Source organism: Leptonotus elevatus, chromosome 3 (assembly GCF_054856555.1).
Source record: "Leptonotus elevatus isolate MCC_2025b chromosome 3, RoL_Lele_1.0, whole genome shotgun sequence".
Taxonomy (NCBI): domain Eukaryota; kingdom Metazoa; phylum Chordata; class Actinopteri; order Syngnathiformes; family Syngnathidae; genus Leptonotus; species Leptonotus elevatus.
The window spans coordinates 25446199-25474158 of NC_141241.1; the positions used below are offsets into that span (position 1 = coordinate 25446199).

Genomic DNA, 27960 nt, shown 5'->3' on the forward strand with positions numbered 1-27960 from the left:
ACCCAAAATATTGTTTTAAATACTGGGGAAAAAACATTGCAAATATGCGAATCTGCAGGTGCCCAAATGTGAGTATGCAGGGGTCAGCTTTCATTTTAAACCCTTCAGACCTGCATCTTTTCTGCTGGACATTTTTGTTGTTGTTGCTGATTTTGACTCTTGTACCACATAAGAGCAACATGGGGGGAAAAAATTGGGGTTATTTTATTTGTTATAGTGGACATGAGGATAATATGGGCTGTAAGTTAACATGTTGTAAACTTACCAAGCTTATATGTAAAAATGTTAACATGAACATCATGCAAAGCAACTTGCGATTGTGATTGGTTAGCTAGGATCCAATCATGAACCAGAAGTGTTGACATCATAATCAAAATTATGCGTTTTTATTGGTTTAGACCAATGCAATCATCTATGGGTCTGAAGGGGTTAAGTTGTAATATCACTATTCACAACTACATGACAGACATGGCTTAGTTTCTCTTACACCAGGTCTTTTACTGCCCTATACTACAACATGAATAGGCCAAATTATTTTATTTTTTTCAGATTTAGAATGATATTCAGGACAAACATAGCACCTCAATAATATTAAAATTTTGAATGAGATGATTTTTGTGACGTAAATGCACAAAATGAGTTCTTGCACTTAATGTAGGTTTGCTATTCAGCAGTTTTGTGCCATCCTTGAATGGTAATTTTTACACAAGTCTACTTTTTGTGCTTCAAACCCTTTGTAGTTGCGTTAAGATAGTAAATATATTTGTAGATGCATTGAAAAATATATTATAAAAATAAAATATATAAAGCACGTGTTTTGGGAGTGAGTGGTCCTATGTACTGTGCAAGCAAACTGAAATGAAACAAGCAGTTGACTCACGGTTCCACAGGGGGCATTCTGGATGGTGACTGTGAACTTCCCTGAGTTGCGACTCTTGGCAAGGACATACTGACACGTTGCTGGAAAGGTGTAGACACGCCCATCGAACGACTGGAAATACATATCGCCAGTCACAGAGCATTCACCTGTTGGGCAAGGGGAACAATTTCTAAATTAGGCTGGTTCCAAAATGTTTGCAGCTACGCTGGAATAGCCAAGACATTGCAGGATATAATGCTGTGTCTCAAACACTAATCTACAAAACCTAAAGTAGATACAGAATAATTGATCTACATGTATTTTGTTATACTTTGCCAGCAACACATAACACTAATGACGTTTTAGTCCTTACTAACTGCTACTAATCATTGTCTTGTGAGGCCTGATCCGATTCCTTTAAGCAAAAAATGTAAGAGGGCGGAGACCAACCTGGGCAGTTGTATTCGGTGCAGTTCCACAATCCAGCCACACATGTGCTGAAAGACCAAAACATTTAAATCAGTCCGACGTTGGGTCTATCTGTGGTTCATTTCAAGCACACAGGCTGATAAGATAAAGTTAGTTTAGAAATCAATAAAGGTCATAATGTGCCTTACCAGTTGTTGCATTCCTCTTGTATGATTTGTCCAGATGAGTAGAAGACGCCATGGAACTCACAAGGACAGTCAGAAGGCGTCACACAGTTGCCATCCTCGTATATCAAACCTAAGCCGGGACAATCTACTATTGGTTTCACTTATTCAACAGTCAGAAATGGCATGATACAAATGGAAAAATACCAACTCACCATTGGGACAATAACATCCATCCAGGCAGGCCAGCCTGCTATGGATGCATGTTCGCTCTTGCTTACAGGATACTGGACAACAGCTGATACATTCCAGGTACTGCAGACCTTCAGGACACTCCTTCACTGTTTGCAATAAATTATTAAAGTGGAAGTCAACCTTAAACATTACTTAACAATATGTTATATCTGACCTCACTAGTCTAAACATGACATTCTGATTAATATTACATTTAAGGAATATGTTTTAAGCAGCAAAATCCAGGAGTTTTTTTTATAATATCAAAAGGAGGCCATTTTGCCACTTGCATGTCAAATGAAAATGACATCACAGTTGCTCAGGTCTCAGGTAACAACCAATCACAGATCAGCTTCAGAAAACAGGTGAGCTGGGATTGGCTGTTGCCTGAGCCCTGAGCAACTGTGATGTCATCTTCAGTCGACAGCAAGTGGCAAAATGGCCGCCCCCTGATATGGATATAAATGGCTGGATTTTGCTGCTTATCTCATATTCCACTAACGCGATATTAACCAGAATACCATATTTAGACTAGTGGGGCTGCATAGAACATATTATTGTCCCAAAAAAAAGGGTTGACTTCCCCTTTAAACAGACGCAAAATGGTCAAAGATAAATTACAGAAAAAAATATATATATATAAAAAAATAAAAAAAATAAAAAATAAAGAGCAATGATGATGACATTTCCAAATGAACAATACTGAGCTCTTTATAAAGAAGAAAAAATAAAAATAAAAATAAAAAAATTAATAAAAATAAAAAGATAAATTACAGAGCGAGTATGCACAAACCTAATTAAAATTGGTCTTAGCATTTCCTAGTTCTTGAGAGTGTAACTAAAACGTATTTAAATGTAAATTTTTGCTTCTTTCACAATAAAAAATCAATAAAAATAGTACATGTTGGGACATTTTAGTAGCATATTGGGCATCTACGACAAAACCAAAGTCACAGAAAAAGGGGAAACATACCACACTGAGGAATGTGGTCCCTCCAGTCGTTCAGTGGATGGTCAGCATGGGCGCAGGCTCGGGAGTACTCGGTAAACACTTGACATACTGCGTCATCAGTTGGACCCGACCTTTAACAGATGGGTAAACTTTTAATGGGTTTCTATTGTTGCCTGATTCAGACAATTACATCATTTACACACTAATTCGATTGAAATAATGGAGGTAGCGGATGTTCATCTGTTCTCTGAGGGAGGCTCACTGTTCAACACTTTGAAACGTTTAGAGAATTCTAGGATAACCTGAAAAAAATATATAAAATGCAGATTTTTTTTCTTCTTACAAGCAGATGTCATTGAAGCAGCTGGCCATGTAGGACAAAGGGCTGACAAAGTCATGGCAGTTCTGGAATGGTGGATCCAGCAGCATTAAACATATTTCCTCCACTTTCTGATGGATAAAAACAAGAAATGAGTTACAGTCAATCTTAAATCTAGAAATTAATAGTCATGGTTGCCCACGATGTGCTGTTGGGTAGCTCCACCAGCTGTTTGTAATTCTGTGATACTACCAGAGCTGTTCAACAAAATAATCAGGTTCCAATCATATGCTTTGCACAAGCAGGAAAAAAATTAATCTGCTGTTTTTACGGGGGGGGAAACTGGCAGCTGTGGTTGCCAGAGAAATTATGTAAAAATAAATAAATAAATACAGCGCAAACGTAAACAACTTTACAGAACAACTTGTGCTTTGGAATTTGATTACTCATTCACCTACGGATTCCACAGAATTCCTGATTTCATTATCTTGCACATGGATCTTCGACACAGTCACACTGCGCTGGGATCAAACCAACAACCTGAGGGTTGCAAGATGAGCATGCTACCACTGAGCCACACCACCCTGTTGTTAAGTTATCAGTAAACGACTGTTGAATCTACAAGTTTAAAAAGATAATTGTTACTAAGATAAGTTGTTCAGTAAAGTTGTTTATATTTGCACAGTATTTTTTTCTACAGAATTATTCTGGTAACCACAGCTGCCAGGTTTTTTTTTTCTGTAAAACAACAGACATTTTTTTAAAGTGTACTAACAAATTAATAATTAGGTGTTCAATATATCAATTTTAAATGAACATAATGCATTTAGTTGGTTTTACTGTATATCTAAATATTCTTATCTGTAATATGACTTTGTAAAATGCATGTTTCTTTTGGCACAAACAAAGTGTACCAAATAACCTACTGACAAAAAGTGTTATTATAACACTGATATTATGTAATTTTAACTGTATAGCAATGTTTTGCAGTTTATCAGTGTGTAAATTATAGTAATTTCTGGATTTCCCCCCCCCAAAAAAATATTTTTAAAATGTTCTTACTGTCAAATAAACAGTTGTGTTTGGTTCTGAGTTTTACAGCATAATAATGTAAATTACTTATAAACTTGTAAAATATTTACAGTTTTTTATCACGATTTTACAGAAATTTACTGTTAATTCTACAGACAGTTTTTTTACAGTGTAACAGCTGATCTTTTGAACGACGATGAACCATGAAATAAAATGACCTACTGTATCTTTAACTACAGTAAATAAAAGGAAGAGTTAAAGTTTTTGGCCCATTTTGAGATTTCAAAACATCCAAAGTTCCCACAGAAAGAGACACATGATCGGTGGTCAGTTTTTACATTTTCCAGGCCACTTCACAGTCAGTGTCCAGGATTGACCACAGTGTGTATAAGTTAATTATATTACACAATTATACTATTATTATTTTATTTTTTTTATGATTCAAACCCCTAAAATGTATAAATACGTTTTTAATACTTTGTCCTTCACTCTCAAAAACGTATTTATACGTGTTTTTTTTAAATGTTTTTTAGTGCTAAAACAGCTTCTGACCTGAAGAGGTCCCTTAAAGCAATGGTAGTTATTACAAAAAAACGGCCAGCAGGTAGCAGCAGAGTATAATAGATCAGCCAGGGCCATGTTGCAACAAGCTCTTTTTCCCAGGTTTGTGAATAATGATTAAACTTAGCTATATTCTAATGCTAATTGCTGCAAAGTGGAAACAGATATAAATGTAATTTTTCCCTGATGAAAGAATGGACTCTAATGTTTCTTTTGGTAGCTTCTATGTTTCTATAGCAATAGAACACAATATTCTGTGGGTCTTGCAAAATCAGTCAAAATCCAGTAAAAACAGCCGGGAGCGAAGGGGGTTGCTTCAGAGAAAATGGCTGGGAGTGAATGAAAAGTTTTGTTTTGTTTTTGCCATGAATGAGTCTGTGCCAGAGACTTACCAGCAAGACATCCACATCAACTACTGTGCAAGGTGACGGGAAACCAGAAGGCACCATGGGACAAGGGGCCTGCAGTGGTGCTGTCTCCGTCCAGCTGTTTCCAAACATTTCGATTTCATGAGTAAGGACACCTGCAAGAGATGCAAAAGTTGCACAAATCTGCTCATCATAAGTTTCAAGCAGAATCATATATTTTATTTTATTTCTTGGTATCTAAGGCAGTCAACTGTGGCTGGCCTAGGAACAGCTGTTCCTATTTTGACTGCTCACTTATAAAGTGATCTTACCATAGCTAGTCTTGAGGTCATCATGTACATCTGCGTTGAAGTTCCCACACAGGCCACAGGTTCTGCCCACAAATTCTGGGCTGAGTTTAATGTAGACTGAGCCGCTGTATCCCTCCCAGGCCAGCGTGAAGCCTTGCGTCTGTGTGACTAACACGTAGTGGGAGATCTGCTTCACATGCAGGTCGTGTGTGTGATGAGGAAGCTGCAAACTGGATTATTTTTTTCCATAATAAAATAGAATTATAATAAATTCTCACATTCGTTTTTGTATATATATTTTTTCATTTTCAAAAATATTTTATTAAAATGTAGCTACTGCTTTTAAAAAAGGTGAAACATTTATTTTTCAACACTCGGGAAAACTACACACAAATTCAGCAAATGAATGGCTGCTGCAGTAATAAGCATAAAACTCATTTGGAATCATTTATACGAACAAATCTCAAATAATACACAACAATGTTTTCATCTTGTTTCCACAGCTAACCTTTGCCCTTTGAATGTCACGTCAGTGGCGTGCAACCGGATCTCGCCCTCCCATGGAAGGAAGAGGCTGACTGAGCGCTGGCAGCTGTAAGGCTCGGAGCCACAGCCTGGGTCATTGTGCACCTGCAAACAGAAAGATGCTTTGCAACTTCAAAACATGTCCTTTTTGAAACACACACCCCTTTTCATGATAACATTCCATTTGCTTTTACAGCTAAAGATTTATTATGATGTGATTATTTATTTTATATATTGGGCCTGTTTTTCAATATGTAGAGTGGGACCTCTAAGCTTTTGACACACAAGACAGCTTAAAATTCAAAATCGACCAAAATTCCAATGAAAAACATGCCAATAAAACAGGGTTGTCCAAAATATGGCCGGGGGGCCATCCGAGGCCTGCCATCCAATTTTAAGCTGCTTTCTGCGCATACAAAAAATGACATCTGCTACAAATAAATTTGTTTTTTTATACAGTAGAGCTTTTCTAAATATGCAAATGAACTATTCACTATAAAAACAAGTAACAACATTCCTCTTCTAACACTGTGTTGAATAAACATAATGACCTTTTACAAGCCAAAATGGTTTCCTCCATTTGTGTCAAGGTCCAAATGAATGATGAATGATTCCCATGTAAGTGCTTAAAAAAATATAATTAAATTAAATGCACAGAGTGCACGGGCTAATATTTTCTAGTGGCTTTCAGGGTCTCGCCCACCCCAAAAACGTGTAAACTTAAGAACACGTAGGAAGTGTTTCAGGTAACAGATTTTTAAAAACAACAACAACAAAAACCTACTATATACAGTAAACAATAATGCCGTTGATTGATTGATTGATTTTGGTGTGCTTGATAAAAATTCAATTGGGCCTTACAGCCATTGATTTTTCATAAAGCGACACAAAAATGATGTTCAAAATGTGCAAATGAATAAATAAAGGTCCTGTGTATGGCTGGTTACCAATCCAAAAACGTCCGTCTCGTTATGTGATACGCAAGAAAGTAAAAATTAGCTCTTTTTTTTAAATAAATAAATAAATAAATAAAAAGAAAAGAAAAGAAACATCTTTGCTAAAAACTCTTGGGCAAGGTTTTTGGGAAAGTAGAAAAGGGAGGAAAAAGAACCTACAACTTCCACGTAGAAGAAAGCTACATTTAAGGAATAAAAACAGATTTATCACTGCGGGTGATTCTCACGCATGAAGCCTTTTTTGCTTCATATGTGGCAATGAGGCAATGACGCCTTCAAATAAGAACACTGAATACCTTGCTTCCATTGGCAACATTCAATTTCTGTAAAGCAAGATATTTTTTAATAATGTAGAGGTGCAAACACAAAATTAAGGAGGAGATTAAGGAACACACATCAAGTGTCATTGTCTCCCATTACCCCAAGATGGGACCAGTTTATTGAAGTAAAATAAATACCCCAGGATCACACTAATTATAACAATAGCATTCAGTGTGTAATGGTGAGTTTTATTTCTTATTAATATAATATAATCATTGTTTTTGCCTAACAAGTCAACATACTGCAGCTCAAATATGTGTTGCTCAAATATGGTATCAACATCCAAAAACAGCAATGAATTGACTATAAGGAACTGACTCATAACGCCTGACATTTCTACTTTTATTATTAAAACTTTTTTTTAAAGGATAGCCTAAAGTCCTCATGTTTAAAACTCACCTGGACGACAATGCTGGCCTGAGTGGTTTCATCACAGTCTTTTAGTAGTGTATATGTGCATCGGCCAGGGAAGTAGTAGTAGAGGCCGTCAAATGTCTCAAAGTTGTATTGACCCCAGGTCCTGCATGTCATCTCCCTCTCAAAGCCAGGATTTGGAACTGAGCACATGAATCAGGAAGTTCCAAATAATCAATCAAGACTGAATTAAGAAGTTTAGGCTAAATAAGAGAAGGAGTGATAAAACAACGTAGGCCTATTTTAAAATGTTCATAAGCCCCCCCCCCCAAATAAATTATTTTGAAGGTTTACCTGTTTGACACCTGTGTCCAGTGGCCTGAAATAGGCTGCAGTCACATGACTTCGACTGAGTGCACCAACCACCGTTCAGGCATTTAAAGGAGCATGACTCTACAAAGAGATGAAAAAGCAATTATTGCACAGTACACTGTTGCACGGGAACATGATGACCTGGTAGCCAGTCCATGAATGCATGTTTTTAAATAGCTTTTTATTAGGAATGTTTCGATACCACTATTTTTTATGACCGATACCGATACTCAACTCTTGAGTAGTCACATGATACCAAATACCATTACCACTACTACATAAAATTTCCCCCCAAAATGACAAATAATTTTAAAGAAATATTGTATTTTTTTTTAAATTGAAATTAATCACACTTTTCTATTTCTCTAATTTCTAATTTCTACTTTCTGATTATAAAACGGCCACAACAGGGCGGCGCCGTCACGAGTGCCGAAACCTTAAAGTAAGGCAAAGGTTTACCTTCTGTTCACCAAGTGGGGGTGTTTAAACAGAGGTAAACTGGGGTACCAGGGAGAAACCCATGATAGCAAACCCCACACAGAAAAGCTCAAATGACCACAGATTTTCACATTTTTGCGAGTGAAAATGTACCTGAAACCATGTGAAACCTCAGGGCTTCTTTTGCCTTTCTGGTGAAAACTGAAGCGTTGATTGGACGTTCATCATTCGAGAAGATTCTGTTTGCAGGCTTCCCTGTTGTGTTAGTTGGTATTTGGGTTGGTGCTTTTACTGAGTCAGAAGGTGATGAATTTGATGGTGGGCTGGGATAGGTGGTCAATGTGTTTGATGTTTGTGAGCTATTTCTGGATGGAGTGGTTAGAGAAGCTGCTGATTGGTTGACTGGGAACTGTCTTGCTGTTGATTGGCTGGAGGATGACTGACTTGTTTGCATCGTTGCTTGAGTAGATGAGCTAACCGAGGATTTGCTGACTAGCGTTGTATGTGAGGGTGTTGTAATGCTGCCTGATTGGATGGCTGAGGCTACAGTGGTTGGTGATTGGCTGCTGAGCATTGTCTGTGTTGGGGATGGCTTAGACATTGTTGAGGTGGTTAGGGGTGCTTTGGGTGGTGCTTTGGTGGTTGAATCCATGCTGGATGCTGTTGTATCATTTGGTGATTTGTGGACAGATGCTGTGGTTACTTGAAGTGGCTTGGATTGTTCAGTTCTTGATGTACCAGCTGGTACAATTGATGAAAAGTTTGTAAAGTTCAAGTCTTCTTTTTCCAGTCTTCTTTGTGAGATGAACAATGTCTTCGACACATCATTGGAGGTGGTGGTTGTGTTGTTTTGACTGACCAGCGAGTCCATAGAGGATGATGTGTTGGGAACTGATGACATATCTGTTGATTGAAATTCCTAAAAGGAACAGAACAGTACTTTAAAATAGTTTTTATTAGATTGATTGTAACCAGGGGCCCGTTGATAGTGCAGTGGTTTAGAGATCTGACATTTAGGGAGTTGAAATTTCATCTGTTCTAAATGTACAATAAAAAATTTACAATAAAAAGTTTTCATACTCTTTTTAACATAAAAGTGGGGGGAAATGTTAAACTAATAGAAATATGGCTGCATATTTTAGCCATTGATAAAGTAATTTCATAATAGTTCAAAAAATTGAGTTAATATTTAAGAAAAATATGTGTGATATCGATTTGTCTTGAGGTCATCTTTCTGCCACTAGATGGCATAAATGCATTTGTAAGATGTTCGTGACAGCTCAGTGCATTTTACTTTTCATATTAAGTACTATCTTATCTTTAACATGAAGTAACTTGAGCAATTTTAAAATTGTAAAATACTTGACCCCAGTCTCCACAATTCTATGCATTATTATTAAAAAAAAAGAAAAAAAAAAGACTGCTTAAGTTTGACATGGACGTGTCTGCTGCGTTGCGATTGGAATTCCCCCAGTACAGGCTTTCCAAGTAAGTTAATTGCGCATTTAAAAAAAATTTGCGGTGTTAATGGAACTTTAAATTAACTCGGAAATAACGCTCTAATTTTGACACCTCTACAAGTTCTCACTGATTTTAGTATAAAACAAGTTACATAAAATTAACTTGACTTAAAATAATGGATGGATGGATGGATGGATGGTTCTCTTCAGCAGAGAAAACAAAAGATGCTTCTAGACTTGAGGCTAAGGGGATACCTGAGCTCTCAAGCAAAGACTTTCATCTCAAACAGCAGGAACAAAGCAGATGGCAAAGGGGCGTTTTGGGGGGCATAGGGGTTCTCTATACAATTAATTATTCATCAAAGGTCAGCAAGAGAAATTAAACCGAAACTGGCCACAATGCAGCTGACCCAGATGTCAAAGCAAAGATGACGCAAAACGACAAAGGTTTTGTAGATCTAACATGAGATAGATCCGCTCTGTGCGCCTGTGACCTGCGACCTCTGCTACTAATTGTTTTGTTCCTTTTTGTAGCTTCTGTCGTTTTGGACCGAATTCTCACGCCTTTCTGAGCCAACGGAGAGTTGGACAAAAGGAACAAGCACATTGGGGGCTGATAGAGACACAGATAGATGATAATGACACAATGCAAGAACTTTTGTGTATTCCTACTGGGAATTTCTCACATCTGTTCCTTTAGAAGAAATATTGGGTGTTTTTATACAATAAATTTTCTGTTCATTTTTGAAAATATGTTTTCTGTGCATTTTTCAGTGTAACTGAGCACTTTGAGTGATTTAGTTTGTTTTATTATTTCCTCAGTTTATTTACAAAACCAAGCTGATTTAATGTATGTATTTATTTAATGGAATAAGATTCTGTGTATAAAAGTATATTGAAGAGTTTTTTTTAGTAAATTCCACAAGTTCTAATTTGCTCGAAAATTAAAAATCTAACATATGAAAAATACACCTTCGGACAATGTTACGTCTATCTATACTTTTGGTCTAATACTATGCTTTAAAAAACAGCAGAAACAACTAAATAAGTAAAAACAAGCAATACGTTATGCAAGACGAGCCCGCCAAAAGAGTTGTTATAATCTTCTCTCTCGACTCATGTTTTGGTGAGGAGTTAAGATTTTTAGGGGGAGATCTCTAATCCCAGCAACTCCATGAGTAAGGATGGCGAATGTTGCTGCCTACCTGCCTTTCCTGGGAAGTGGTGTCCCATTTCTGCTGCTTTATCCTGGTGCTGTTGCTGTTAGGAGAAAGAACAAGGACAGGTCTGTTTCTGCTGCTTCTTTCCCTCATGATCCCATCAGCCAAACCACCAGAAAACCAAACTGTCAACCAAGGGAATAATCCACGTCTGCCTATTTCAATATTTCATCCAAAAAACTGTCAACATTGTGTCAATTGCAAAAAAAAATCTAAAATATTTATAATTGTAAATCCTTTGAAAAAAGAAGGCAATTAGCAATTTAAGTTGAGTGTTTCCAAAAAAAAAGTTAAATCTAAAGTCAAAGCTGTTGTTGAATTGCAGACAACTACTGTAAGTATAAAAAAGTAAGTCTATAATAATCAATCTAAAATAACGCAAATGACATAGCAGAATGTAGAGGAAAACCTTTTAAACAACTTACTTAAATAATTCATCTGAATTAGAATTGCCCACGTCCACATCATTCCTTGATAGTTGCACTAAAATCAAGGTAAAGATTCATGAGAGTAAAGATATTGCTCACAAATACAGAATGTAATCACCTAGTTTTTTCCTTATTGTAAATGGTATCACCATTTTTTCGACATGACTCACCTTGATAAATTAAGATAAAATAGAAAAACAAAAAGTTCAAAAGCCTTTTCCAGCTAAGTCCTAAGTGTGGATCCATTCGTGTTTTGCAGATCCTGTCAGTCAGACAGCATCACCTGGTGAAAACTGCCCGGCTGGACTCCCGCTGATGCCTGCTCTGCTCCATCCGGCTCATCCTCCAGGCGCTTGGCGTGCACTTGAAGAGCCGGTGCACCTGCTCATTAGCATAAAATATGCATAGGTGGGAGCGTTTGAGCTTGTGGGTGGGGCTAAAACAATGAGATTGTCCAAACACTCTGTGAAGAGGCTCTGCAAAAGATGTCATGTACTGTAGTTGACAATGTCAAAAGTAATCATAATACATTTATTTAACAATGGCATCCATTTTCTATAGAGCTGGCTCTTATTGGACTCATGGGTGAGCTGGAGTCATCATCTGACGAATAGAAACAAACAAACCAGTCGCACTCACAATTATGGGCAATTTAGAATTTTCACTTGCATTCAGTGATCCCTAGCCATCTAGTGATGAACTAATCATTCATTTTCAAAAACGATTGTTTATGTCAATGGTGTACAAAAAATTGTATCGCATGAATGTTTTTTAATGTAATCATAGAACTAGACTCATTATATTACATAGCTGTACTCTCACCTTACTAGAGCTGCCATGTTTCGCCGCCATCTTCCTGCTACGGATGCCCAAAAGGACAACTTTGCAAATGTAGTTAGGATGGCATCGAGTGTCTGACCCAATGGGTCGGACGCAGCTTACCTTCCACAGCTGGGACCCTGCAGGTGGTCGTCAATAAGTCCTGTGATTTGGGCCTGTCGCTTGTCACTTTCTGCTTTGCTCTCGCAAGCTTTTACTAGCTTTTTGTTTTTTTCTAGCTCCTCCCACTCGTTGCTCATTCCAGCCTATGGCTCGACTAACTCCCGCTAGCCACTCGTTAGCTGCTTCAGCTAATTCCGGATCGCTCGGTCTTTTGGCATCGCTCGCCGGGCTTCACAACAGCTGCCAAGACCCCATGCAAAATAAGAATTGGTGATAGACTTTCAAAATGTGGTCTCTTTGAGCCACCATAGCGTGTGTGCTCCTGCGTGCTTCTAATGCTATTCTCTGACCAGTAGATGGCGCTAAGGACGACAAGGTTTCAATTTCATAAATGGAAACAAGATGAGAAGGGAAAAGGGTAGTGAGCGAGCACATTTTGGGGATTCTATAATGAACCAGAAAGCTAAATAGATCTGCTGCGCATGTACTCCTAACGTTTAAGACAGGGGTGCCCAAGTCCGGCCATCGGGAGCCCCAATCCAGCCTGTTTTGACGTCTCCCTCCTCCAACACACCTGAATCAAATAATCAGGATTGGTATCAGGCTTCTGTAGAGCTTGCTGATGAGCTGATCGTTTGATTAAAGTGTGTTGGAGGAGGAAAACAGGCTGGATAGAGACTCTCTGGGACCGGACTTGGGTACCCCAGATTTAAGTACATGCACACCCAGACTACAACGCGGTAATGTGACCCCCCCGTTTAATTCTTGCCCTTCATGGTGTATTTGTTTTCAACAACTACATTCGTAATTACATTATTTGCACTCCACCCATTAAACGGGTGTCTGTTGTGTATTTACTGGTAGGTTGTTACAATGAATTGTTAGCTTACGTCACGTGTAGGTAAAATAAAGAAACAGCATGGGCTGAGTCCAGTAATGTACACTATGCTGGTTTATTTACAGTAAATGCAAAAATATCCACGTGTGTATGTTTGTACAGTGGCAACCATTCAACACGAATAACATTTAATTTGCTTAAATAAAGCATGCAGTTACTAAAAAGATACAACAGACTGAGAGACATTCATAAAAGCAGAACAAATATGAACAATTTTGTCAAGAAAAGTCACATCATCTGTATCATCATCTGTGAAAGCTACGGGCAAAGTACTTTGCAAAATTTTGTACTTGTGACAAAGAACGCGGCTGATTCTGTCAAAGCGAATCTTAAATGGTAAGCAGCTGGTGTCCCCCAAGTTAACAGGATCCAATTGTTTTCTGCCACGAGTGAATGCTGGAATCTCAATTTCTGCTTGATGTGAATGTACACTCTGGCCAACATTAAAACCTTGGTTTGCTAAAACTAGGTCCCCTCGGAGCAAATGACGTAAAAAATGGCTTTGCTCTGTGATGAACTTATCACTTGTGCGACCTCCCCAGCCATTTGAAATGAAACAAATGGAACCTTGTGGGCAAACGGCAATTAGGTATTTCATGGTATGCTGCGACTTGTACGCTGTGTGACATTCTGCACTGGCTAACAAGCTACTCGGTTTCTCTATTAGTATTTCCAAAGAGTCAATAATGCACACCGTCTTTTCGAAGATACTGTTCCTAAATGCAGGCGGAAGAGAATATTTCAATGATTCCCTGTCTGGCCATATAACTAAACATGGCACCAGCCTACGATACATGACGTTGATGCAGTGTTTGAAAAGTTTGGAAACAGTGGTGGTCGATTCAATGTCAAAATAATAGGCAAGAAAGTCAAAAGACAAGTTCATTCTAAGCTTAATTAAAGTAAGCATATACTGCTGAAACGAGGTCATGTCTGACTGGGGCTTCAGAAAAGGAGCTACAAAATGAAAGAGTGTCATCAAAAGTGAAACTGTTGGTAAACCAGTAAGAGTCTTCACCTTATTATCGTTTTGGAGACTCATCTCATTTAGTCCAATTCCATCTATTTCTTCTTTAAACAACATATGCTCATTCTTGAGGGCTTGAAATTCTGACTCAAAAGAGGCCGAGGTCGCTGCACATTCTTCAGTAAGAATCTCAGTTCCAGCAGGAGGATCGAGGCCTTCTTCAGGACAGTCTAATGGGGGAATATTAGCTGCTGCTGCTGCAGATGGTGATGAATTCCTTGCCTGCTCAATTCTTTGGAGTTTTCTCTTCTGCGTTGTGCTGAACAAATCCAGCTCCCTTCCATGTTTCAGGACGGGTGGGTCGGAATCCAGTGACATAGGATTATCACTCTTTTCTACTAAAACAAAAGCAAATCCAAGTTACAAGAACTCAATCAGACTTCCATTAACAATCTTTACTCGTTCTTTCATTACCCACAGTTCCCTTTCTCCCTATAAATTCAATAACACAGCATTAGCATGTTTTGCATATTATGACTTTTTTTTCCTTTTACACACAGAGGTGTAGTGGCTGCGCTTGTTTTATATACAGCCCCTCTTTCATTCCACACACAGTACCGTTTCCCCTGCCGCCCTCATGAGCTGTACCGTAGCATACAGCAAGCGCTCTTGTGCAAGAGAACATTTACCAAAGTAATTGAGTGCCATCTAAAATATGGTAATAATTAGTGACGCAATACAGCACGTTAAAACAAGTCCGAAATGAATAGTAAGTGTGTTGCATCACAGTGATTATGTTGTCCAAAATGCACAATATGGCAGCGTACCGGGTATGTCAATACTTTCATACCTAATCGGCTTAATTTTTTTTTTCAGGGTATCAGATGCACTTTTTTTGCTCTTGCACTTTTAATGTTCATACACACTGCTTAATAGAATGAAGGAAAATGAATTTGGGGTTGTTCGTTGCTTTAAATGCGTGTCATGTAGTCACTTAGTGTAGTTATTTTTTTACAGCCACTAGATGGTGTCATTGTTTATTCATATATTTTCCATGTTTATTTGTAATAATATTGGAAGTTGGACTTCTTTTGAAGGCTGAACATCTAAAATCTCAAACCTTTTACTATTGCTGTGGATCAATGTAAATTTCGTTGCAAATATCAGACCAGTAAAGGCTACTGAATCGCACCTTGGATGTCTCTTCATGCCTGTGTCCTGACCAGCACTGTTGTTTTACAGTTAGCTCCTTGCACAAATCAGCCCTATCGCCTCACTAACACCAAACTATGTCATATATCCTCAACATCATTTAAAAATTGTCGCCATGTCCTCTTCATTTTGCATTTTAAAAGTGAAACAAGTGTTTAGATGAGTGAGAATCGTGTGGGGGAGTTCATTGTTTAATAAAAGTGAAATTTCCACACACAAAAAAAAAATCCTCAATCACAGGGGGAATCGTAGAATGCTACGACCACAAAGTGAGACAACTGCTCCAGAAATTGGTAGCTGAAAGCCCATACAGTCCTGAAGTCAGCTGTTCATGAAATGTAAATAACAAGCAATCCGGTATGAACTGTACCAACAGCTTCATTACTATCCATCCAAAATGACAGAAATGCTAGCTAGCAGTAGCACTATCCTTTTTTTTTCTGGTTAGTCTCTGGTACGGTAGAATAATTTACCTTTACCTCTCTTAGCTTTGTTAGAGCACCCTGCGGCGTAGCAGCAGTGTACCATCACATCAGCCGAGAAGCGTCCTATGCAAACAACTCATCATCAGTCGACCTGCTAACCGCGCAATATGGCGACTGGAAACATACAATCAGAAGCGACGTCACGTGTACCTAGGCACCGCCCGTCTGAAGCCAGAGGGCAGCCATCTTACGTTGCCACTGACAGATTGTATCAAATAATTGGGGTTTTAATTACTGTGGAAAGGTTTGTCAAACACCGAGCTCGTCTTTCCTGCGAAACAGCGTGAGGTTGCCGACACGTCTGTGACATTCGAGACCTCGTTTGCAGTGGTCATGTGAACCAGGGTTATAATAATTTTCATTTGTTATTTTTATTTTTATTTCGTTTTGAGTTTTTTTTAATTTAGCTAGTTTTAATTAGTTTTCAGGGCGGTTCTTTTAATTTTTATAATTTTAGTTATTTTTTTCCACATTTATTTTTTTTAATTACTTTTGTACAATATTTAATAAACACCATAGTAAAATTTTAAAAAGTATAACGCACTTCTTAGCTAGCATTGCATTTCGGCTAAATTGAATGAAAAAGCAGGCGGGTGAGTGTCTTTAATTAGTCTTTGTTTTTCAAACTTTTTGGTTCAAGGGTGTTTAGATTCAACTGCTCTTTCGGTGCAAATGTCTATCAACGGAGTTGAAACTACTCAATGTCCTCTGTACCGTTTGGCACATTACATCACGTTCTGAAATGCCATCACTTATAGTGGACACATTTTCAATGTGTTTTTTTTTTTTTAGAAAAGGTGCCTCAAATGAATTACTGAGGAGAGTATTGGTGGCTTCTCCGGGAGTGCTCTTTTTTTTCATACCTCATGACAAACTTCTGGAGATTCATCAGTGCTTTTTATAATTTTTTTAGGGCGACTTGCTGTAGGGGAAAAAAACAGATGGCACATTGTCATGTAAGAATGGGTCCTGGATCTTCCCTCCTGTTAAAATAAAACGGTATTCCAGTTAGCGCTCTAGCACTTGCTTACCCCATTGTTTAGTAATGCTTACATACAGAATCAAAACATATCAGGTCTCTGAATAATCGTTCCCATTGGTTGCACTGATCTTAACGTATTCCTTAGAAAGTCAACCAGGCAGATTGATGTAGTAGTCAAACATTTCATCAGATTTTGAAATCGAACTAATCCTCACAAACTACAACGATCCAAAGTCCAATGCTTTTCATGAGCGGAGAGCTTCCATTCACGTGCAGCCAATGATAGCCAAGAGGGGCGTATCATCACGAATCATGCGAGTCAGGTGTCTTCTTGACCGAGACTGACTCACCAAACTCCTAGGGTTCGATCGAAGCCAAGTCAAGAACCACTGATGTCGATAACAACATGCAACATTTTATAACGCAATAAAACATTTATTTGAGACAATTGTAATGCAAACAAATGATGCTTCTCTCCTGCATCTTCCTGGTTCAAAACAATGATTTCATTCCCATCCAGACTTGTATCTGAATTTAGCCTCTTTTTTTTTTTTTTTACTTAATACAAAGAGAAGATTGGCACACTTATCTAAACATCTGATAAATAAAGCTCCAGTAGAACTCGCCTAGGATGCAGCAAATAAAGGAATGCTGCACCATTATACTTAACCCAAATTCCTAAAATATGAGACGCTGTGATCAGCTAAGTCACTAAAGGCAACAAAGAAACAAAACAATCATAAAATTACAAAGCTTTCACAGCTCAATTTGTTCTTGGTAATCATAAACTGTTTGAAGCTTGCTGTCAAATTTGTCATGTGTCAACTAAAACATTGCTCAAATATAGTTTGAATGAAAAAAAAATCTTATAACTTTCACTGATCTGTTGTCAAGCATTTACTCAGTGGCAATGATGTCCATAACACACAATGTATTTTTTAATTCATTTTTCAAACTGGACCCTTGTAAAAACATGACCCATTACTAAAATAAAAACCTGTACGAAGGTTTAAATGCTGGGCAATATATATAATGTTGGAGCGGTGACACTCCACATTGAAACTTCCTGTATCATCACATCAAATTAAAAACATGGGCACTACTCAGCACAGGAGTTCATGTTTGTGAGCGGAACCACATTTCATATCAATTCATTCTCATAAACAAATTAAGCTCTACCTAAAGTTAAGTCAATCTCTCTCAAAATGTTACATTTCCTCTGCAAATCAGTCACTGCTTTTGTCCTCCTTGCATGCAAAAAAAAAAAAGGGTTGGAATTCAAACTTCAGATCAACAGAAAACAACCACTCTCTCATGATGTTTAGTGCATATGTGTGAGTGTGTGTGTGCGTGTGTGATCTTTGGATGGAGACTCCTGCGAGCTCCCTGGAGTGTTGCGTTATCTGGGCCGGTGGTTGGCAAGCAGGAAATCTTTGTCTTTGCAGGTCAGGCAAAGTTTGAGGTTCCTCAGCGAGCCACCAGCAGAGTAGAAGGCCCACATGCCCATTAGGAACAAGATAACATAGGTGGGAACTAGGCTGGCAACATACTCTGGGTTCTGGAAAGTCTGTAAAAGGAGACAGATCAACTAAATCTAGTGGTATAAGGTAAATTGTCAGCATTAATTACAACTACACAACCTAAAGAGAACTGTTAACAAATGCTACCTAGTTACAACATGACAGAGGTGGAGAGTGGATTTAGGCCTTGTTCAGACTGCCAGCCAAAATCAGATTTTTTGCCCATCCAGATGGATGGCTCTTTTGTAGTCTGAACAGTCACAAAGTACATGAAATTTAATTTTTGCCGGATGAATTGAAACAACATTCGGAATGTAACTTCATATCTGATTTAGACAGGATGCGTCTCAGTTTGAACAGCTCCAAACACACAAATTGGATTTGGCTGTCCTGACGTCACTGCGTGCCGCAAAACCCAATGCGCCAGCGCTGTCAGTATCCCGATATTGACTGCATTTAAACAAAATCATGGCGTAGCCAAGCTTGCGTCTTTCCAACGTGAGCCCCCAACGTCGCACATCACTCACCAGACAGGAAACGACCAGGTGGCTGATGACAACAGCAGCAATTGCCCACCACTGTTGCTTCTCACAGGCATCAAAGAAGACCACACCCCAAAACATGTGGAGAAGGATAATGGCCATCGTCATGAATGCTAGGAAGGGAAGAGAAGGAAGACTTTCAAAAGTGAACATGCATGTACTGTACATTAAACTTTTTTTCCCCATATCATTCATCACAATTCGTAGTATACTATAAACTTTGCTTCAGTCTACCATAATGCAGGAGAATAGGGAGATGATTGTGCATTTTGTATATAGTCTAGTGACTTATAAATCACAAGATGCGGTTAATGAAAACAGTCAGTTTTGTTTTTGTTTTTATTAACAGGGTTCGATTTTAAGTCATAAGGTGACATGATCCGCAAAAACTGGCCATGTGAAAGAGGGACAAAGACAAACAAGGAAGAAAAAGGGGGATATTGTGCTGGAATACCTGGTCACGCCATGCCTCTAACAACAATTATTCAGATTTCTTTTCACATGAACTATAGCACCTTCAACATCAGCATTTGCAACTTCACATACTTCTTTTTAAAACGTATTCACCTAGGAAAAAAAACAAAACTATTTGTGTTTTGTTTTTATACTCAGGCCAAAGCAATAAAAGAATTGCTTTGACAAAATCTCGTGGCATCTTGGTGCCAAGAACTACTGTATATTTAAGCAAGTTGGGGAGCTTTAGTTAGACTAAAGTTGCTCGTTGCCACCATCCTATGGTATGTATAATCAATTATATACCTTTATGGGGACTTGGGAGCGTCAATTAGTCACAAATTTTTGGTGTTCAGAGCGGGGCTGACCTTTTATATACACTGTACACCTGGCAGTTTGCAGGTGGTCATTTATGGAAGAATTACAATTGTCTTCAGCAGTGATTGTTAACCATGGGGCAGAGGCCAATAAGTGGCAACTAGTGGGCCTCATAATCATTTCAATGTTGCACCTGTGGGCTGTGAGGGCTGCGGGGCCGCGTATTTTGCTAATTAAATACAAATAAGATGTGCAACAAAAATGTTATTCGAAGCACCACTCATATTGTTCAGTAATTATTACACATATCGTCTAAAATATTGTCACCGCAAATTTCCTTGAAATATTGCAATATAATTTTTAAGCTATATCACCCACCCATAAATAAGTCAACAATATTTCAACACTACTCATAATTTCTGATTAGGCCCCAGGCCATTTTGTATAGGAAAAGTTGATCCCTGAGGTCAAAAAGGTTCAGAGCCATGCAATCTCAGAATAAAGTGATACCTGAAGACAAAAAGTAGTGCTGCGAGTCTCCATGGATCCCGATAGTTCCTGGGCCAACAGAGTCAGCCAGAATGTTCACCACAGAAAATGCGCCACTCATGAATCCAAAACCAAGGCCAGACACTGGAACAGATCACAAGCAAGACAAGATCTAACATGTCAGGAACTACACCGCTGACATGGTGAGTTTGTTTGTATGGCTCAATCATAATAAATATACTTTTTTTTTTCTTTTTCATATTCATAATCATTTCTAAAACATACAAGTAACTACTTCAGTGTATGATTTTAGAACAAACTAAAGTTCAACAATGTTTGGGTATCCCGAAATGATTGTAGTATGCTTTTGTAATTTGGAGAGTTCAATTACCAAGTCATGATTTAGTGCAGTGACAATGGCAAGAAGTAATATATACAGTTAAATCAATGGATTAAAAAGTCAAATTTTTAAATTGAATATATAGTAGATCCCAAAATCTTTCAGGTGAACCAAAATGTGGTTGTTTAGTTTCAGTTAAGCTCAGCACCACCATGATAAAAACAGATATATATTTCTGCCATGTTATTTTTGAAATTGTACCATAGGCCAGTTGTCGTATGGAGATCGGCATAGTTTCCTCCTGACTGAGGGTAAGGAGCCCTTCATTTGCTTTCCTGCAGACACAAATGCACAGACGCCATACAACAATATTGTAAACAACAGGCATCGAAAAAGAATATGTATGTCAGTGGCTAAAAGATGATACATGGTGTGAAAATGATCATAACTAAAAAAAGAGGGAAGATGGACAAGTGGAACAGAATAGCGTATCACAGCAGATAAACAAAAGTGTTAGAACGTCTTTTCTTCTACTTACTTTTGCCATTTGGCAAATACTTTTGGTGCATTACCATCACCTTTTTAGCATGATAAAGAAGGTGGCCACCAAAAATGCATAACTCATTCTTCCTTTTTGGCAAATGGTAATGCACCATAAGTATTGTCTAGAAAGCCAACATGATTGATTTATTCATTATTATTATATATATTTATATTATTACTAAATTTGTATTTATTTTGGGTACCAGTCCAAGCTCTAATTTTAATATATACAAGTCGCACCTGACTATAAATAGTATTCACATGACGTCACCGACCCCCCCACCTATCGACCCAGCATGCCTTTGGTGGGGCAAACAGCCAGCGAGACAACGCAAGCAAATGCTGAGTGCTCGTGTTGCTTACTACAAGTTACTTTGATTCATTCATTTTGTTCATTCATTCCGGATTTTCACAAACCGCTTCACAATGGTGCACATGTGTGCCGTTCACGGGTGCAAAATTGGGCGAACAAAGATGTGAAATGAAACTTCTAGAAAGTGTTCACATGCCGTCATTTGCCCCACATTGTGTGCCGGTGTATACCGGTCCATGGAATGTCAAATGGGACCAACAAAGTGTCCGGAATTACAAAGATACATCAAAAGGATTTCTAACCGACAAAGTCTGCCAAAGTGTGTTCTGACCATTTTGATTAAGGTAAGTGTCATTGTAAGATGGTAAAAAAGCTTTTACCATAATGCGCTTGTGATATGCGAGTCGCTAGCCGTGGCTAGCTCTGGCTAAAAATAGATTTGTGGTCAAGATGTTCGATTTTGAGATCTCTACAAATACCCTCCTTAAGGTCTCTTATTTTCCTTTCCCAGCAGCCCAAAAGTTGAAATTATTGTTAAAGTGTACGAAAATAAGTTACGAATCAACAATGTTGTAGTTGTTTTTGTTGTTACATGCTAGCGCTAGTAGCTAGCGCCTTCAGGGAACTAGCTAACTTGGTTTTAAAATAACCCGAGATTCTTCACCTTAAATTCACAAATGATGAATGCACATAGTAACCGATAAAAGCCGAAAGTACAGAAGATGCAAAAATGTCCGTGTTTTGAGAGCCAAGCCATCCTACATTGCCATGTCGTCCGGTTTGGTCAGTATCAGCAAATGTTTGTAATCTAATCAATTCCATTAACCAAACGTTTCAACGTGTACCGTTGTAAAGAATGTTGAGCTAAATCTTCCGCATACATCTTGCTTACACAAGTAACGTTAAGAGGAAGCTGAGGGTGACATTAATCAATAATGAACGAACATTCAGTGTAAACACAATAGAAGCAAAGTTGACACCGGTGGAAAGTTGACCCAAGATGAGGGGAGGACTCGCGATCCCGTGACTTCAGTGAATACTAAATATAAGTTGCAGAACCAACCAAACTATGAAAAAAAGTGAGTCCAAAAAACACGGTAATATGATATTCTAAATTTGGCTTTGCAAAGTTCGCCAATTACTTTCGATTTTTCCAACAAGCGGCAAGCAAATAAAACCAAATTAAACAACCTTAAGTTCAGCCCATGTTTGAACAATTTTGCACCAGTGCCTCCTCTAAGGTTGGCTGCATACGTAAGCAGAGGTTATATAGGATGCCACAAGAACTAAATAATAAATTTTATTTTATTTTTTTATTTAGTGGTTAAAAAAATAATTAATCTCCAAAGTTAATACTTTAACTTTGGCAGCACTAAAAGTAATAAAAATAAAAATAAGTTGTGGTTGTTTAAGTGTGAACTATTTATTATTCCACTGTTTTCTAACTGGTCTTTTAAGATTTAGGTACTTTATGGAAGTAAAACATTGAAGTAAAAATATTATCGTAACAACACTACCAAGGACCAACTACAATTTCAATTTCAGAATATATGGTCATCATAACACTTCTCTTTTCCATCACTGGTACTTTACTGTGGTGTGGTGGCATAACAAAAAAATACATAAATACACAAGCCAAAGAAAAAGCTAAACACACATGAAAGTAATTTCTAAAAAGCACAACATGCTGAAATCTGGCAGTTTGACTCTTAAAGTGGTGTGACTTTCGAGGTATATTTTTACAGAAATACTAATTAATTCCAAGTTTTACAACTTCACAGGTATTCATATTTAGAATTTCCACTATATTAAAAATTTAACACTACTCTAAAAACGGTGTGGTTTATAGCTTACTTCAGCAACTTGTAGTAAGCAAAGCGGAAGGTCTCTTGCAGGAGGACAGACAGCACCACGCCGAAGATGAGGAGGCCTTTCTGCTGAACCGCACTGTCCTTATTACTTATCTGAACGGAGATGAACCAAACCAGAGAGGACAGCAGGAGAGACACAAGCCAGAAAAACGCTCTGGAAGAAAACAAACCAACACAACAAGCTATAAGAAAATGTAAAACATGATGGCACTTACCTCCTAGACTGATTATTATTGTGTGTGTATGTTCCTGGACAATTTAATTTGACGTTTGTAGGAAGAAAAATCTGTTCTGAATATTGGGCGACAATGGATGAGAGGCGGGGTACGCCCTGGACTGGTCAGGTCGTCATCCATTTGTAGAGTACCACAACAATAAACCTAACACTAAGTTACTTATTTTTGGAATGTACCATGCTTCATTTTGTGAGTTGAAGAACGATGTATGTTGTTTTAGTGATAAACTTTGCTTTGCTTGTGGATTAAGGGGATTTATACTGCTGAATGAGCACTGCACATTATCTCCTACTTAAAAGTATAGAAAGACTAATTAATCGATTTTCTGAGGGCGGCCACGATATTTCCAGACAATAGAAAATAAGCCATTTATGAAGCGCCTTTATATATCCAAGGACGGGTCGCCTTATTCACACGATGATAAAGACTGACTAGTGAACACTAGGCAACACAATGGACGGTGTTCGTGAATGAGAATCAAAACAAAGCTGATAGCGCGTTCGGCTAGCATGTTCGCCGGACATCGACTGGCGTTTCTCTACCTAAAACCGACCAAATAAACGTTGTCGTCCACACGATCTGCTAAGCTTCCACCGGGAAGCGTTACGACTCACCCTGCTATGAGAAAGATGACCCTCAGAGGTTCCCGGGCGATGGTAAACAGGAACAGAGCGATGGCAGGGCCGAAGGCAATGAAGGTACAACCAAAAAACACCGCCGCTGTCATTTTGGGTGATTCTTGTCGAATGTGTAGAAGGCCGCGCGACCCGAAGCACTTTGTCGAGATTTTTACACGACTTATTGGACACTTTATTTAAATTACTGGCAGCAGCCTGTTTGGTTTTTGATGGAGGCGAACGAGAACTCCCTCTACTTCCGCCAGTTTCAGGCTTCTCTCGTGATGTCACATGAGCTAGGGTGCTGAAAAAACGTCATTCTAAAAACTTTATTGATACATTTCTGCATTGAGTATTGTTCTTTATATTATCCCCAGTCATGAATGTTGTGTGCATTAATCCTTTTTGTTTTACCTGGCTCATTATTTTCTATTCTATTTTATTCTATTCTATATCTCACCATCACATTACATAAATCCCATTTACACCAATACAAATAATAAAATGTATTATTATTATTATTAGTAGTAGTAGTAGTAGTAGTAGTAGTATTAGTATTATTAGTATAATTATTATTTTTATTATTATCGTCATCAGGGTTGGGGAATCCAGATCCAGAAAGTAAAACGCCTGAAACAGTTTGGCTTTAACCACAGGTGATTCTACTCAACAGGTGGAGACGAACTTGTTTACCTGCTAGTTGTGTAGAAGCACCTGTAGTGTGTGGTTATAGCCAATCTGTGGCAGGGTTTTTACTTTCTGGACCTGATTACCCAACTCTGATTACTATTATACCAATTTTAATCCTCAAGCGGAACTTCAACTGAGGCTCTGCGGTGAAATTGTGTTTCAGACGACAGAGATAAAGAATCAGGTCACAAACACGGAGGAAAGGGAGGGTGGGCTCGGTGTCTTGCTCAAGGGCACCTCAACAGTTGTCTGGAATCAACAGGAATCTGGAAGGAGATGAGCATCTGCATCTCTCTATCAATTAGTTGCCATTTTAATTTTGCCATTGTTTTTGTTTGTTTGCTTGTTTGTTTGTTTGTTTGTTTGTTGTCCTCCACGGTCTTTGGCTCCAGTCACAGAGGCTTTAATGATGAACTACTGCTGCCCCGTATATTTATGTAAATTAGCGAATCACTTGTCATTTCATTAAAAGTTTTATTCACTTTTACCCTTGTAACATATGATATATGAATATATGAACATATGTTTGTGTACATATATATATATATATATATATATATATATATATATATATATATATATATATATATATATATATATATATATATATATATATATATATATATATATATATATATACTAAGTATTGAAAGTTTTCCTTTTGCTTCACCAGCTATAGCTTCAATTGATGTTTTTATCTGTCTGATCATTTTTCTAATATATTACCTTGTGTAACTTACACAACAATATTAACAATGTGGTCACATATAAAACACAAAAATGATGGTAATGAACACCACAAGAATTCTGGAGTTCAGTCAGGCCTCTGTCTCAAACATTTTCTTCCTGCCATCCATTCCGCTTTTGTCCTCAATTTTCTTCCTCCAGTCACCAGTCTGTTTCTCCTGAGTGAGATATGTGCAATCTGTCAGTTGTACTTGGGCCTATGTATTCTAAAATATTATAATTTGAGTAAGTGCAAAGAATTTGATCAGAAAATAATGATCAACAATGTTATGTCTTTCTTGTGTGTAATTGACCAACCTCATCCTTCACTTCCTTCTTGACCTGCTTCAGGTTGGCCCTCAGGTCCATGGACACTTTGTGTTTGGACCCCAGCAGGGCAGCTAACATGGCATCAGCTGACATCCGTACCTTCCTCAGGGCCGGCTTCTTAAACTTTCCATTGAGATCCTGAATCATTAACTTCAGGTCGTTGATCTGATAGGGAAGAGGTACATCTTTACACACTAATATCCCCTTTAGATGTCAATAAAACATAATGATGTGGAACTAAAAGATGCGTATGTACCTCCTTTTCAGATTTCTTCACTTTCATATCCATGTCGTACCTTTCATCATCTACCAGGTCAATCTGCTTGTGAAATTTCCGACAGAGCTCCTAGCAATTGGAAATACAGACAATTTGAAAAGCATGGGTGGGTTACATCTAGCTTTGAGTACAGTATTTTCGTCCTGCCCCTTGATAATATCCAGTTATACATTCAGTCACACTATTGGCTCCTAATTTTCTCCATGTAGATCGCAGTCCTTAAATGTTCTCACACCCGCAACAAGATATACCTTTTTATCATGACGTTTGAACAATACTATCTGAGGTGATCTGGAGTCTTTCCCATTTTTGGGAATATACTTAAACCCAATCTGTCAGAGTGAATGGTGCACACATATTGACATACATTTTAGAATGTGGGAGGAAACCGGAATACTTGAAGAAAACCACCCTGAACCTCAGAACTGTAGGGCTGACATTTGGTGCTAGTGATTTGGTCAATTTGTTACTGATAAAACTCTGTCCTTCCTGTGGATCAAGGCCATCTAGATATTTTGAAATGTAAAATTTATAAAGCAAGACGGAAAATAAGATGTCACACATGTAGTATTCAGACAGAAGTCCAAAATCTTGTGGTCAAAAGTGCTGGAAATAGCCTTGATCTTCCCCCCTAACTATAAAGGTGTCTTACCTTACATAAATTCACTGAAAACAATCATTTTGCATTATTGATTAAATGATCAGATCATTCTTAAGCTTGACACTTCAATAAATGAATAAAAATCATCTCATTTGCACATACTGTTCTTGAGAGAAAATGAATTGACCCCTCTTTGCATTGACTATGTGAGCTCATGTGATTTTCCTGTCCAAATCAGATCAGAGTCAGCACAATGGCAATACAGCTAGGGGATTTGAACATATGGACCACTTCTTCTCATTGTGCTGGTAAGGTGAAGCTTAGGATGTGGTTTGGTTCAAATTAAATAGGTCAGAGTTCATTTTACTGTGTTTGTGAGTTGGAGAACTGATAGTCATAATAGGATGTTTACCTGCAACTCCTGCATGCAGGCAGGGAAAGAGAGAGCAGGGCAGTTCTCCTCCATGTATTTGGTCTTCTCGTCTTGGGCCTGTTCAGCCGCCTCATCCAGCATTGTCTGACCAATCTGCAACAGCAAGCTCTGAGGAGAAGTAGGAGCAGGCAGCACAGCACCACAGAGATTTTATTTTATTTTAATTTGTACACAAGTTTGTATTTGTATTACATTCATTTAAATTAATTAACGGACAATGCTTTACTGAGGTTCAAGAATTTTTGCATAATTGTGTTCATTGTGAACAAATATGGCTGATATATGTTTTAATTTTTTCCTTGTCAAAGTACCAAAATGCAAAATCATTCCTTATAATGAGGATAATAATTCATACTTTAAAGATACTGTAACATAATATTCAATTGTGAGCTGATGGTGAAAAGGCTCATGAATTACTACAATTCTGAATCTGAAGTCTAAATCTGTTTGTGCGATTTTCAACATGCTGAGCCCAGAAAACTCATATTCAGTTCAGTAGCAATTTTTCTGCACAAATTCGATGTTCGTTGTGGATACAGTCCATGTAACAAAAAAAAAAGATCAATGTCAATAAACAAATCAGATAATACTGTACAGCTCTCTATACCATCACATTGAATTATGACCACCATCGTGCTTTACCTTGAGGTAATTCCTCCGGCTTACTGTCATCTTTTTCCTTCAGAGAGAAATACATAAAATGCTTGTGAGTTTTGTGGATTAACAAATTAGAAGTGAGAGAGTTGAGATGAGGACTTACTCTGCCATCTTGACAACGTAGCTGACTCCTCTGTGCTTGACAACGTAGCTGACTCCTCTATGGCCTGCAGGGAAAAAGTGAGGTGAATGTCAATGTTCCTATCTTTATAGCGTGTGTGTGTGTGTGTGTGGGG

The 27960-nt window shown here is 38.0% G+C and overlaps 4 protein-coding genes across 7 annotated transcripts in view; all 4 read right to left on the reverse strand.

The window, feature by feature from the left end:
* Nucleotides 1-11528, reverse strand: part of otog (otogelin) — a 59579-nt gene extending 48051 nt beyond the window's left edge. For both annotated transcript variants that reach the window (XM_086071297.1, XM_086071298.1), the window contains exons 1-15: nucleotides 11453-11528; nucleotides 11280-11337; nucleotides 10840-10894; nucleotides 8328-9093; nucleotides 7719-7817; nucleotides 7410-7567; nucleotides 5717-5838; nucleotides 5230-5438; nucleotides 4943-5073; nucleotides 2982-3088; nucleotides 2660-2769; nucleotides 1668-1793; nucleotides 1477-1585; nucleotides 1310-1356; nucleotides 881-1026 (exon numbers count right to left, since the gene is read on the reverse strand). In XM_086071297.1, coding sequence (XP_085927423.1) covers nucleotides 881-1026; nucleotides 1310-1356; nucleotides 1477-1585; nucleotides 1668-1793; nucleotides 2660-2769; nucleotides 2982-3088; nucleotides 4943-5073; nucleotides 5230-5438; nucleotides 5717-5838; nucleotides 7410-7567; nucleotides 7719-7817; nucleotides 8328-9093; nucleotides 10840-10894; nucleotides 11280-11337; nucleotides 11453-11528 — 2319 coding nt within the window. The remainder of the gene's footprint in view (nucleotides 1-880; nucleotides 1027-1309; nucleotides 1357-1476; nucleotides 1586-1667; nucleotides 1794-2659; nucleotides 2770-2981; nucleotides 3089-4942; nucleotides 5074-5229; nucleotides 5439-5716; nucleotides 5839-7409; nucleotides 7568-7718; nucleotides 7818-8327; nucleotides 9094-10839; nucleotides 10895-11279; nucleotides 11338-11452) is intronic.
* Nucleotides 11529-13158: 1630 nt separating this feature from the next.
* LOC147177547 (uncharacterized) lies at nucleotides 13159-15913 on the reverse strand. Of its 3 annotated transcripts, none has more exons than XM_086071722.1 (2): nucleotides 15781-15913; nucleotides 13159-14484 (listed from the first exon to the last, which is right to left on the reverse strand). In XM_086071722.1, exons 1-2 carry the CDS (start codon nucleotides 15827-15829, stop codon nucleotides 13280-13282), a joined length of 1254 nt encoding a protein of 417 aa, XP_085927848.1. In that variant the 5' UTR covers nucleotides 15830-15913; the 3' UTR covers nucleotides 13159-13279. The 3 variants fall into 3 exon arrangements, with proteins under 3 accessions (XP_085927848.1, XP_085927847.1, XP_085927846.1); XM_086071721.1 differs by having other exon boundaries at nucleotides 13159-14487; nucleotides 15781-15908; XM_086071720.1 differs by having other exon boundaries at nucleotides 15775-15898.
* Nucleotides 15914-17650: 1737 nt separating this feature from the next.
* On the reverse strand, nucleotides 17651-24295 carry aph1b (aph-1B gamma-secretase subunit). Its single transcript, XM_086070391.1, has 6 exons — nucleotides 24008-24295; nucleotides 23141-23311; nucleotides 20692-20765; nucleotides 20112-20234; nucleotides 18816-18943; nucleotides 17651-18335 (listed from the first exon to the last, which is right to left on the reverse strand). The coding sequence occupies exons 1-6, from the start codon at nucleotides 24118-24120 to the stop codon at nucleotides 18168-18170; spliced, it is 777 nt and encodes a 258-aa protein (XP_085926517.1). The 5' UTR covers nucleotides 24121-24295; the 3' UTR covers nucleotides 17651-18167.
* Nucleotides 24296-25342: 1047 nt separating this feature from the next.
* LOC147177549 (troponin I, fast skeletal muscle-like) lies at nucleotides 25343-27926 on the reverse strand. Its single transcript, XM_086070842.1, has 6 exons — nucleotides 27828-27926; nucleotides 27710-27746; nucleotides 27047-27175; nucleotides 26013-26102; nucleotides 25745-25921; nucleotides 25343-25605 (listed from the first exon to the last, which is right to left on the reverse strand). Exons 1-6 carry the CDS (start codon nucleotides 27833-27835, stop codon nucleotides 25519-25521), a joined length of 528 nt encoding a protein of 175 aa, XP_085926968.1. The 5' UTR covers nucleotides 27836-27926; the 3' UTR covers nucleotides 25343-25518.
* Between the last annotated feature and the right edge of the window lie 34 nt (nucleotides 27927-27960).